We start from the raw sequence: 13927 nt of genomic DNA, 5'->3' as shown, positions 1-13927 counted from the left end.
ACAAGCACTCATCATCAAGCACCTCATGTGTGTGCCTTATGGCACGAGGTAACAAAAAGCCTATCCCTAGTGATAGTGAAAATGATAGTGATAGTGATGATGAGCTACCTTCTTATGATGAAATTGTGCAAAATTTTTTTAACTTTGCTAAAGTTTGCACTAGTCAACAAAAGAAGCTTGAAAAATTAAAAGAAAAACTAGATAGCTCACAACAAGCTTATGCTACTTTGCTTGAACAATATGAAACTTTTGCCAATCTTAATATGGAGCTATCTACTAAAATTGAGCAACTTGAGACTAGTGCAAACACAAATAATTGCACAATCAATGATGAGCAACTTGTAAAGAAAAATAAAAAATTAAAGAAAAAATTAGCTAGCTCACAAGATGCTTATAAAAAGTTTGCTCACTAAAATAGAAACCATGTGCAAACATTGTGATGAGTTAACTAATAAAGTTGCAAATCTTGAAGTCGTCGATACAACCCCCACCGAGGCACCTAAAAAAAGGTTTAATTTTTGACATGCCTAAAAATGATGTCTCTACTTCTTGTAATGATTTATGTTTAGACTCACCCTTGTGCAACCAAGTTTATGTTGAGAAAGTTGTTGTAGAAACATGCACACAAGAGGTCGTAATGGAGAATGAGCAACTCAAGCAAGAAGTGGCTCGCCTCACCAAGGACTTGACTCAAGTGAAAGGCAAGACAGAGTAAGCCCAACTTCATCAAGATAATACCGTCAAGGGAGTGAAGAAGCTTGATGAAGGACAAATCATGGTTTGCTACGTGTGCCACAAGGAAGGCCACAAGTCTTATGAGTGCAAGGTGAAGAATGGGGGATGAGAAAAGAAGAAAGTGAAAAACAAAAAGCAAACAAGCAAGCTCTCTAATACCTACACCAACAAGGTGGACAAGAAGGCCTCCACACCTTATCTCTTGAAGAAGAAGAAGAATGACAAGGTGGTGGCCATCAAGGTGAACAAGCAAGCCAATAATGGGGCCTAACACATTTGGGTGCCAAAGGAGATCATTTCCAACATGAAGAGCACCAAGAAGGTTTGGATCCCAAAAGGGAAGTGAGAAGTCCGATGGACTTCAGAGAATTTGAAGACTTGGCAAAGTATGGGTGCATTTCATGGGGTGCATCATATTAGATTATGTCAATTGCCAAGTGGGTTAGTGTACACTATGGACCCAAATTCCCCTCCCCATGTTAAGTAACTAGATTTAATCTCTTGCAATTTCAATTAGCATCTAGTTCCTTTTCATGCCTAGATTTGCATTTGCAATTTTAATCTTTTGTCTTGCATACACTAGGTATATCTTATGGTAGGCTTGCTTGGTTTCACTCTTAATCCTTGGAGCAAACCTACATGGTTTAAATTGTTTAGGAGCACGGTACATAGCTTGTTTTACAATTGTTCATCTAATATGTGCCAAAGTCCAAATTGTAGATAATTTCTCCCGAATATCACTTTCGAAAATGATTCTCACATTCATGTGATGTCATCTTTCAAGTGGTATTTTTTATTCTAAAATCAATGTGCATGTCTCCTACAAGTATTCCATACTTGTGTGCACAAATTTAGGGAGAGGTTACTCTATAAGTTGGATGCTTTGAGACTAACACCTTTTCAAGCTTATCATGTGTGTAGTAGTCTCATTGCAAGGAAAATAAAGTCCCTAGAGTTAAGCATCATACTTCAAATATCCATCACCTATTGCAAGTGGTATAAATCAAATTGGTTTCCACATGTGGTATTTTTAAACCGATATCATCATGTTGATTTTACTTTGGTATTTATATGCTTTCTCCATGCATTATATAGATTAAACTCCCTTGAGCATTAATTTGCCAATTATGCATAAACTACATTCTCCATCATATGTATGCATGTATTTAGGTGGAGCTTAGTCTATATAATGTGAGAGTCAAATTTTATGACCTATTCCACTCCACATACAAAGGATCACAAAGTTTGACCCTCCCTTGTGCTACTAATGTCTTCCTTTTCAGTGTTTGATTCCAAAGGGGGAGAATTTGTGGACCAAAAGCAAGCCCGATCATAATAATTTAAGTGGTAATTTATAAGTGGTAATGGTCCGAGAAAGGGAGGATAGTGGATTATGGAGTTAGGGGAGGCTTAAATCCATAATGCCACATGGGGACATTTGAAAGGGCAAGATAAGTTTCCAAAGATGTTTACATGTTGTATCTCTTAGCATCATATAACCTTGCCCTTTACATTGCATCCTAGTAAGTAAATAGTTTTTAAATTCTAAAATTTTTATTATTTGCTTGTTTTGGTCGTGTTGTCATCAATCACCAAAAATGGGGAGATTGTAAGGAAAATGGACCCTAGACCCATTTACTTTGGATTTTGGTGTTTGATGACCAACACAACCAAATTGGACTAATGAATTTATAAGTAATTGTTTCATAGTTCAATAGGGTGCAAGACGTGACTTGGATGAAAGTGACATGATGATCCCACGATAAACACCATAAGCAAGACCCTAGAAGCACAAGAGAAGACCCAAGATATCAAGCAAAGTCCAAGCATGAAGATGGGAACCAAACCGGACACAAGACCGCGAAGAAATGAGCTCGGCAGAAGTGATCGGACGTGGCCCTATGAGGACCGGACGCGTCCGATCAGTTGCTCGGCAACAGCAGGTGTCAGCAGCAGCGACCGAACGCTGAGCAAGGCAGCGACCGGACGCAGGAACTTCACTGTTTATCGTCACACCAAGAACACAGTGAGGACCGGACGCACAAAGTGCAGCGTCCGATTGACCCCAGAGAGGTTCCAGAGCAGCGCCAGCGCGACCGGACGCGTTGATCGAGTGTGACCGGACTCGGCCCAGAGTCCAATCAACGTGCGCGCTCCAACGGTCGGGACGACCGGACGCGTCCGGTCAGTAGCAGAAAGCTGGGTTTCGCCCCCAACGGCTACTTTCTCTATGTGGCTTATAAATAGACCCTCCAACCGGCCATTTTAGAGGTGGAGAGCTGAGGAAACATATCAAGGGTGTTGATACATCATTTTAGTGATCTCCACTTGTATAGTGCTTAGTGATTCATTAGGTGATTAGCGTAGGTGCTTTGCGAAGTGTTTAGATTGATTAGACCACCGCTTATGTGCTTGCTCTAGGTTTAGGCCTAGTATTTAGTGAGGTTTGCATACTTCTTATCACTCGGTGCTTGCACGTACCATTATTGTACATCGGAGGGGCTTGTAGTCTTGCGAGATCACACTAACCGCGTTTGTGGTGTGGCCGCCACTGTGTACCAAAGGGAACAAGGCCCGTGGCAGTTCGGCCGCAAGCTTGATAGTGAAAACGGCGGGGAGCGGTCCGGGAGAGGCTTGCCAGAAGGCACACCGGAGACCCACTTGCGCGTGGGGAAGGCCCGGGGCTATCCATGGAGTTACCCGACCGGGAGCTTGGCCCTTGCGAGGGGCTCCAATAAGGACTAGGGGGAAGCTTGCACGCTTCTCGATACCTCGGTAAAAATACTGGAGTCGTCGACGGGAGTTTGCATATCTCTACCTTACTCTTTAGCTTCCGCATTTACATTGCAATCTTGGTTTGTGCTTTACTTTCCTAGCATAGTGATAGGCTAGTTGATAGGTTTGGTACCTAGGTTGCATAATTCTTTTGTGGTAGAGATAGCAACACACCTAGCAAAATCGTAGTAGCATATCTAGATAGATTACTTTCTTGTATATGTTTTGACTATGTGAAATTAGAGGCCTTAGTTTAGAGCTAGAGTTTTAAGTTGCCTAATTCACCCCATCTTAGGCGTCACGGTCCCTTACAGCGAACTCTAGCCTCCGCGGCTCATAACCGTGTCCCTTGTAGCACTTGTGGTGTGACCTATCTTTGCGTCAACAATGACACATATGGAATTTGAAACCTTTATAATGGCATACAGGGAAAAGACCCTGTTCTCAAATCCATGGATATCTATATCCCACCCACCCTTGTCCTGAAACCAAACACACCCTTAATCAACTAAACCCTAACTAGTATGTGTCTAGACTAGATGAAGTAAGGTCTTCACTCCTCTTCACTGCCAGCGAGACCGTGGCATGAGGAGCTAGGGGGACTGGTGGTGCAGCTAGAGGATCCCTGGGACGAGCCATCTTCTTGAGTGGAAGTGTAGTATTGTTATACAATATATGATTGTTCGTGGGCATGGCTATTTCAATGGCCAACCCATCAATCTCCTAAAAGAAAACGTAATTCCAGCATAAGCAGCAACATATGTCAAACTTCTGCGAAACGAACAGGGCCGTAATTTTTTTTTCTTAAGCGCACATGCTCTCGTACCGTGTACAGCAGAAGAGAGACAACATTCAACCTCCATCCAAGTTCCCAACAGTATGCTCTGATCCGTACATAGCTAGCTAGAAAAGGAACAGGGGTAGTTCGAGGCATGACTTTATATGGATTGCTATGTGAAGATTACTTCGTTTTTTATTGAATGTATAAACCGATCTGAAATTTCATTCACACACATAAATATTAAAAATTGATAAATTGAAACAATGACAGTACGATCAACATATATACCAAAGAAAAGGCAGAAGAAACATACGAACACACGGATGCATTGGCGCGCAGCCCAAGCTAGCATTCGTATCTATTACTGATAATAATAATTTAATTTCATGAGTTGGCGGCTTGCTGGTTGATATCCGGGATGCCCTCCTGGTCTAGGCCCTGCTCGCCGTGGACGGCGTTCTCACAATAGCCGGCGTGCATAAGCAGCGCCCACAGGTGTGTGATGAGCTCGCTGTCGCCGGCGAGATGCCGCCAGTGCTTGGCCGCTCCAGTGTTGGCCGCCAGGTGGATGAGGAACCCCGTCCAGAAGTTGGCCAGGTCCGTCCAGAGGCCTGCTGCGTCGCCACGGTACACCTCCGTCAGCTCCTTTCCAAGCACTGCACCCATCCTTGTTAAGGAACACCCAATGTCAAGATCTTCGTAGTCGTCGCCTTCTTCTTCTTCTTCTTCGTCGTCGTCGTCCACTTGATGATGATCATCATCTGGTGGCGTTGCTGCTTCTTCCACGTCAGCAGGGGCAGGGCTCCTTCCCTGACGACGGTGATCAGTGTTCTTGCAGGGCTTGTCGACCGTCTTCATAAGGCGGTTGTATACATCTTCCAGTTTAATGGATCGAAGAAGCTTCTCCCATGGCTTATCGTCCCCACCAACGACGTAGTCGATTTCTCGGATCACCTCACCAAGGACCTTCCGGGCAACGAGGCGATTATCCGGCACCAGCGCCTTGCTTACCAGATACACACAGTAGTTGGATAGAGTGACTGCAGTCGAGTAGTGCTCAGACCATGCGGATTCAGACGAGCCGTCATCGTCGTCGTGCTGTTGAGCCGGTGATGCCGCTGCTGACGGTCCCTTTGGTCTCCTCGTGCGGGGGCGGCGAAGGAACGGTTGCGGACGCCGCCCGGCAGCCTGGAGCCGCTTGACCTCGTTGAGACAGTAGATCTCGCAGAGGCTGGTTGCGATGTGCCACACCAGTATGATGTGGGTGTCTACCTCTTTGAGGTCACGTGGCCACACCACCTTCTGCTGACTCGTATTGGATTTGGATGATCCGAAGGCGTTTGAGAAGTAGCTATGAATCGCTATCCCTTCTCCGCCACTGTCGTCCAAGCATCTGACTCTGATCTGATTCAATGTCGCAACCTTGATGTGATCGTCCAGGCCGGCGGTCCCATGCACTTCCACCAGAAGGTTCTGCTGACGGACCGTCGTCGTCTGCTTGGCTTTGCAGCAGAAACAGAAACGACGACAAAGCCAAAGCAAGCAAGAGGAGAAGGCCCGGACACAGAGCACGAACCACCTCATGGCTGCCTCCACCACCGGGCGCCGATGCTGGAGCTGGGCGTACATGCACAGCATCAGGACTTTGGCCCAGCGTGACCACAGGTAGAGAACAATCTCCAGCATCTCCTTGAGGACGATGATGCCGACCATGAGGCGGGTGATGAACACGCCGTGCGTGATCCTGTTCCGGTCTGCTGGATCCATCCTCTCGGGGATGTACCGGGCAGGGTAGGCGATGTACCCCGTCGCCGTGGCCAGGCACAGCGACAGCAGCAGGCTCCGGAGTGGTACCCAGAGCCCGCCAGCGAACACGGTGGCGTGCTTGCTGTAGAACAGGTCTCGGAGGAAGGACAGCTCCTCCCCCGTGATGCGGAAAGACCTCTCGGTGTTCAGGCGGCCCGTGTCAGTGTTCCAGAGGACGTAGTCGAAGACGAGCCTCCTCATCTTCTTCTTCCCCGCCTCCCGACCCTTCTCGTGCTCGTGTATCGGGAGATCGTAGAACCCACGGCGCAGCAGCTTGTACAGCGCGAACGACAGGCACAGGTCCCTGCGATGGCCTGCTGCATCTCCCGCTCCCAGCAACCCGCTGCCGTTGTCGTCCTTCCATATCGTCTCTATGGTCACGAGCTGCTCCTTGTGGACTCCATCTGGTTTCAATTCAATCTTGTAGCTGCTGCTGCTCTCACTTTTTACTTGCTGTCTCCTTTTCCTGAAACACGAAGATAGTGTTCTTTTTCCCTCCCGCTTGCTGCCCTCTTGGACTTCCTTAAGCACGCGGTGCTCGCCATACACCAGGTACTTGTACCCGCTCATGGTCATGGCGGATTTCTTATTCTGCTCCTGCTCATCAAGGGTACTGGTACTGGTACTGGTAGAGAGAGTGTCCTCGTAGCTCATGTAGTCGGTCACCAGCCTCATGCTCTCTTGGTTATTTGTCTCTCCTTTACCGGTGCTGGTGAAGAGCACGATGATGCGAACTGCGTTGAGGGACCAGATCGTCCAGAGGGGGGACCTGAGGAGGTAGAAGGTCTGCACCCGGAGGAGATTGGCTGACCAGAAGGAGGACATGAGGTCCAGCAACGGGACCTGCTTGGACCTGGTGTAGGGGCGCCCGATCTTGACGCTGTACTGCAGGGTCACCAGCAGCACCGCCCACACCTGGAAGTAGTCGTTCACCTTCCTCGCGCCCGATAGCTGCATCAGTCCCATGGTGTAGATCACCATGTTTTGGTTCAGTGTCTCCAGGATGAGGACAACGATCGTCCTGCGCGGGTTCTGTTGGAGTTGTTCCAAATTCACTCCAAGATATAGGCCAGGCTTCTGACGGAGCGAAGCGGAGGCCCGTCGCCGGAGGCTTGGGCCGGAGCGTAGCGGAGTCTGAAGCTGGCCCATCAGGTCTCGCCCCTGTGCTCGGGGGGTGCGGGGGGCGGAGCCCCCCGCGGTACGGTACGGTATATACACCCTTGCTAGGGTTTCGTGGAGACTTGATTCTCTTGTAAGCCGCCATAGGCGTGTAACCCAAAACTCTTGAGATAGTGAGATTGTTGCTGGCTGGTGCCCGTGGTTTTTCCCCTTCACATCGGAGGGGTTTTCCACGTTAAATCGTGTGTCTCCTCTGTGGCTTGATTCTTTACTTCATATTCCTATACGTCGTACATAACAAGTGGTACCAGAGCTTTGGTTGCTGTTAGGGTTCATGACGACGTCGATGAAGTTCGATCTTCCGCTGCTGAACTACGACACACGGTTCTCGCTATGGCAAGTCAAGATGCGGGGGATTCTGGCGCAGACTCATGACTATGATGAGGCGCTGGATAGTTTCGGAAAGAGGAAGGCCGAGTGGACTCCAGAAGAGATCCGCAAGGATCAGAAGGCGCTCGCCCTAATTCAGTTGCATCTTCATAATGATATTTTGCAGGAGTGTCTGAAAGAGAAAACTGCTGCAGAACTATGGCTGAAACTGGAATCGATCTGTATGTCCAAGGATCTAACCAGTAAGATGCAGATGAAGATGAAGCTGTTCACCCTGAAGATGAAGGAGGAGGATTCAGTGATGAGCCACATCGCTGAATTCAAGAAGATCGTCGCCGACCTAGTGTCGATGGAGGTGAAGTATGATGATGAGGACTTAGGTCTTTTACTGCTATGTTCTTTGCCAAATTCGTATGCAAATTTTCGTGACACCATACTTTTGAGCCGTGATGAACTAACCCTAAAGGAAGTTTATGAGGCTCTCCAGTCTAGGGAGAAGATGAGAGGCATGGTGCAGAATGACGGAACGTCGTCCTCCAAGGGCGATGCTTTGCATGTGAGAGGCAGAACTGAAAACAGATCCTCCAATGATGGCAATGATGGTAGAAAGAACTACGAAAGGAGAGGCCGTTCAAAGTCCAAGCCGCATGGTAATAAAAAGTTCTGTGTTTATTGCAAGCTGACAAATCATAATGTTGAGGATTGCAGAAAAGTACAGAATAAGGAGAAGAGGAAACAAAAGTCGGCTGGTAAGGTCTCTGTTGCTGCTGCTTGCGTCTGATGATGATTCTGGAGATTGTCTGGTAGTATTTGCTGGTTGTGTTGCTGGTCATGATGAATGGATTCTCGATTCCGCATGTTCATTTCATATTTGCACTAACAGAAATTGGTTTAGCTCGTATAAGCCTGTGCAGAAAGGGGATGTTGTGCGGATGGGAGATGATAACCCGTGTGACATTGTGGGGATTGGATCAGTTCAGATCAAGACTGATGATGGCATGACACGCACGCTGAAAAATGTCAGGTATATACCAGGGATGTCCAGAAATCTTATCTCATTGAGCACGCTTGATGCAGAAGGTTACAAATATTCCGGTTCAGATGGCGTTCTGAAGGTATCAAAAGGTTCTCTTGTTTGCTTGAAAGGTGATCTTAATTCTGCAAAGTTATATGTCCTTAGAGGGTGTACTTTACCTGGTTCTGATTCCGCTGTTGCTGCTGTTACTAATGATGAACCTAGTAAAACTAACATTTGGCATATGCGTTTGGGACATATGAGTCACCATGGTATGGCAGAATTGATGAAGAGAAACCTGCTGGATGGCTGCACTTCGAGTAAAATAAAGTTTTGTGAGCATTGTATTTTCGGGAAGCATAAAAGGGTACATTTCAACACTTCTGTTCACACCACTAAAGGTACTCTTGATTATGTTCATGCTGATTTATGGGGTCCTTCCCGTAAGTCCTCACTTGGTGGTGCTCGTTACATGCTTACAATTATTGATGATTACTCTAGAAGGGTTTGGCCTTATTTTCTGAAACAGAAAGATGATACTTTTGCTGCTTTTAAGGACTGGAAAGTAATGATAGAAAGGCAAACTGAAAGGAAGGTAAAATTGCTTCGTACTGATAATGGTGGAGAATTTTGTTCGCGTGAATTTAATGATTATTGCAGATCGGAAGGCATTGTTAGGCATCACACCATACCCCATACTCCACAACAGAATGGTGTGGCCGAACGCATGAACAGAACCATCATATCTAAGGCCCGTTGCATGCTGTCTAATGCCAGGATGAGCAAGCATTTTTGGGCTGAAGCTGCTAATACTGCCTGTTACTTGATAAACAGGTCGCCTTCTATTCCACTAAATAAAAGAACTCCCATTGAGGTATGGTCTGGTACGCCTGCTGATTATTCACAGTTGAAAGTTTTTGGATGCACTGCTTATGCTCATGTTGATAATGGAAAATTAGAGCCTAGAGCTGTTAAGTGTCTTTTCCTTGGTTATAGTTCGGGAGTCAAAGGCTATAAATTATGGAATCCTGAAACAGGAAAGACTTTTATGAGCAGGAGTGTTGTTTTCAATGAATCTGTGATGTTTACTGACAGTTTGCCCTCAGATCATGTTCCAGAAAAAGAGCTGCAGCGTATGCGCATGCAGGTGGAGCATGTTGATGATGATACAGGTGTGCAGGTGGAGCCTGTTGATGAGCATGGTGACCATGATAATGATGTTGCTGAGTATGATGCTCATGATGATGTTCAGCAAACTCCTCCTATTTTGCAGTTAGAGGAGGATTTACCTATTGCTCAACGCAAGTCAAAAAGGACAATTGCACCTCCTAAACGTCTTATTGAAGAGTGTAATTTGTCTTACTATGCTTTGAGTTGTGCTGAACAGGTGGAGAATGTTCATGAGCCAGCAACCTATAAAGAAGCTATTCGTTGTGGTGATACTGAGAATTGGATTTCAGCTATGCATGAGGAGATGCAGTCTCTTGAGAAGAACAGTACATGGGAGATTGTACCTTTGCCTAAAAATAAGAAGACCATCAGCTGCAAATGGATCTTCAAGAGAAAGGAGGGTTTATCTCCAAGCGAGCCTCCAAAATATAAGGCAAGGTTAGTTGCTAAAGGCTACAGTCAAATTCCGGGTGTTGACTACAATGATGTGTTCTCTCCAGTGGTAAAACACAGTTCAATTCGTACTTTCCTTAGTATTGTTGCTTCACATGATCTTGAGCTTGAGCAGTTAGATGTGAAGACTGCGTTTTTGCATGGAGAGCTTGAGGAGGACATATACATGGACCAACCAGAAGGGTTCATAGTGCCTGGCAAGGAAAAATATGTGTGCAAGTTGAAGAGATCCTTGTATGGTTTGAAACAGTCCCCTCGTCAGTGGAATAAGAGGTTTGATTCATTTATGTTAGCACACAGTTTTAAAAGATCTAAGTATGATAGCTGTGTTTACATCAAGCATGTTAATGGATCACCTATATATTTGCTGTTATATGTTGATGATATGCTGATTGCTGCCAAGAGTAAGATTGAAATCACTAAGTTAAAGAAGCTATTGAGTAGTGAGTTTGATATGAAAGACCTTGGTAGTGCTAAGAAAATTCTTGGTATGGAAATTAGTAGAGACAGAAAATCTGGTTTGCTATTTCTTAGTCAACAAAATTATATCAAGAAAGTTCTTCAGCGTTTCAATATGCAAAATGCTAAGGCTGTTAGTACCCCTATTGCACCTCACTTTAAGTTGTCAGCTGCTCAGTGTCCTAGTACAGATGCAGAGATTGAATACATGTCAAGGGTTCCTTATTCTAGTGCTGTTGGGTCTTTGATGTATGCCATGGTTTGCTCTCGTCCAGATTTGTCATATGCTATGAGTCTTGTTAGTAGATATATGTCTAATCCTGGCAAAGAACATTGGAGGGCAGTTCAGTGGATTTTCAGGTACCTCAGAGGCACAGCAGATTCCTGTTTAAAGTTTGGAAGAACTGATAAGGGTCTTATTGGCTATGTGGATTCTGATTATGCTGCTGATCTGGACAGGCGAAGATCACTTACAGGTTATGTGTTTACTGTTGGCAGTTGTGCTGTGAGTTGGAGGGCTACTTTACAGTCAGTTGTTGCTTTGTCTACTACTGAAGCAGAATATATGGCTATTTGTGAAGCGTGCAAAGAATTAATTTGGCTGAAAGGTTTGTACGCTGAGCTTTGTGGAGTTGAATCTTGCATAAGTTTGCACTGTGACAGTCAAAGTGCAATTTACCTCACTAAAGATCAGATGTTCCATGAGAGAACTAAGCACATAGATATCAAGTATCATTTTGTGCGTGATGTGATTGAAGAAGGTAAGCTGAAGGTATGCAAGATTAGTACTCATGATAATCCTGCTGATATGATGACAAAGCCTATTCCTGTTGCTAAGTTTGAGCTGTGCTCAAGCTTAGTTGGTTTAATTGGATAGTCCAAGAGACTATTGTTGGCACCAGTGGTTTTCTATCTTTGTTATGTTCAGGATGAAGGGTTGATTTATGATACAAGATGAATTTGTCTCAAGGTGGAGTTTGTTGGAGTTGTTCCAAATTCACTCCAAGATATAGGCCAGGCTTCTGACGGAGCGAAGCGGAGGCCCGTCGCCGGAGGCTTGGGCCGGAGCGTAGCGGAGTCTGAAGCTGGCCCATCAGGTCTCGCCCCTGTGCTCGGGGGGTGCGGGGGGCGGAGCCCCCCGCGGTACGGTACGGTATATACACCCTTGCTAGGGTTTCGTGGAGACTTGATTCTCTTGTAAGCCGCCATAGGCGTGTAACCCAAAACTCTTGAGATAGTGAGATTGTTGCTGGCTGGTGCCCGTGGTTTTTCCCCTTCACATCGGAGGGGTTTTCCACGTTAAATCGTGTGTCTCCTCTGTGGCTTGATTCTTTACTTCATATTCCTATACGTCGTACATAACAGGTTCCCGAACCATGGCCCCTTGAAGTCGATGAGGAACCTCACCACCAGCAGCAGCGTCGTCAGCAGCACCCACAGCTCCACACTGGCCATACGAGTAACAGTGTCCAGCTTAAAGAGCCTCTCCATGGTGAGCAGGAATGATGTGGCGGCCATCTTCTTCTTCTTCTCTCTCCCTCTCTTCCTCTCTACTTTGCCAATGAATACCCTTAGTGTGAGGAATGGAGTTCATCTGATACTTTCTAGCTAGTTTGGACAGCTTTATTTGAGCACCGCCGGGTATAGTTGAAGACCAAATAAATTATTCAAACTCGATGGATCAAGGGCCGATCGAGACACTTTCTCACCTTCAGTTCTGACTTATGAGAGAGAGGCAGAGCCAGATTTTTTTTCACAACCAGGGAATATAACCCGTTTTTCATTATGAGGAGTGACAGCTATGAGAGAACCCTCGTAGCACAGATTACAAACCACCAAGCTAGTGGTGAGTAACCTGCAATAAACATAAGAACAAGAAAAAAGAAGAAGAAAGAGTGATTGTGCCCTCAATACCCAAGACCAACAACTGTGAGCCTGCAATAAAAGAGATCAACACAAAGGTTGCCTACAAGATAGACAAAGCCATGGCGACAAAGCATCCACACATAGAAGGCATAGGAGCAACCAGCAGCAATGGCAGCAAAGTATCTGCCCGCGAAGCCCAAGCGACCACGGCTGCCAAGTATTAGCCAAGAAGTGGGCTCGCATGCTCTCGGTAGCAAAGCATCTACCAGAGAGGGGACTAAAGAGCTAACGGTGGCAAAGCATCCGCCAAAGATTCCACCGACGGCCAAGTATCCACCGAAGAAGAAGCGAAGACACCCCATACGACGACAAAGTATCCGCAGAGTGGAGCGGCCAAGGACACTCTTGGCAGCAAAGCACCAGAGAGGAGACCAATGACAATGGCGGCAAAGTATCCGCCAGAGAACGATAGCGGCTGAACATCTGCTACTGAAAGCCAGACGACAACGACAATGTCAAGAGCTGCATGACATACCAAAGCTAGTAGAAACAAGGCACACACAAGCACAGTGAGGAAGTCCACCATGAGCCGACGACATGGCAGGAACCACGGATGACAACGACCACATGGGTGAGCAGCCGCCGTAGAGGAGCGAATCCAGCCGTCGATGCACAAGCATGCAGCCCCAGGTCCCGCCTCTGGCCGCCCGGACGAAGCCGCTGCCGGCCACCATCAACAAGAGGCACGTGGTAGGCCTAGGCACCACAAGATGGCAGATCTGGCCGCCGATGCACAAGCACGCAGCCCTAGTCCCGCATCCGGCCGCCCGAACAAAGCTGCCATCGGCCACCGTCGAGGAGGGGCGTGCGGTAGGACTGTGCACCACCACAGATCCGGCCACCGATGCACAAGCATGCAGCCCTAGTCCCGCCTCCAGCTTCCTGGACGAAGCCGCTGCCAACCGCCATTGAGGAGGGGCACACGGTAGACCTGGGCACTACCAGGCGACAGATATGGCCCCTGGGGGAACAGATCCGGCAATCCACCGTCGGTTGTCGCCGAAGGTGAAGGGGGTGGAGGGAGAGGGGTAGAGGTGCGAGGGGGAGGGAAGGGGAGGTGCGGATGGGCGCCACTTTCTAGTGGACCGCTGCTGGGCGCCGCCACCACACGCCGGAGGGCGGTGACGGTGGCCCGAGGGGAGGCCGAGAGGGGGGAAGCTCGATGCCGGCGCGGTCGCCCCGAGCCTCCCGTTGGGGGCACTCGGGGGAAGGAGGAAGAGGAAAGTTTCCAACTAACTAGACCAGATGCAGAACCATATATATTAATCAATTCTAATAACTTATGTACTAGTTGCATC

At 47.1% G+C, this 13927-nt stretch overlaps 1 protein-coding gene across 1 annotated transcript; it reads right to left on the bottom strand.

Annotated features, from left to right (window-relative positions):
• Positions 1–4675: 4675 nt before the first annotated feature.
• LOC136506931 (uncharacterized) lies at positions 4676–12221 on the bottom strand. The gene is made up of 2 exons (XM_066501813.1): positions 12067–12221; positions 4676–7118 (listed from the first exon to the last, which is right to left on the bottom strand). Exons 1-2 carry the CDS (start codon positions 12219–12221, stop codon positions 4676–4678), a joined length of 2598 nt encoding a protein of 865 aa, XP_066357910.1.
• Positions 12222–13927: the final 1706 nt, after the last annotated feature.

The sequence above is a fragment of the Miscanthus floridulus genome, chromosome 15 (assembly GCF_019320115.1).
Source record: "Miscanthus floridulus cultivar M001 chromosome 15, ASM1932011v1, whole genome shotgun sequence".
In the NCBI taxonomy this organism is placed as follows: domain Eukaryota; kingdom Viridiplantae; phylum Streptophyta; class Magnoliopsida; order Poales; family Poaceae; genus Miscanthus; species Miscanthus floridulus.
This window is presented reverse-complemented; position numbering and strand designations above follow the sequence as displayed.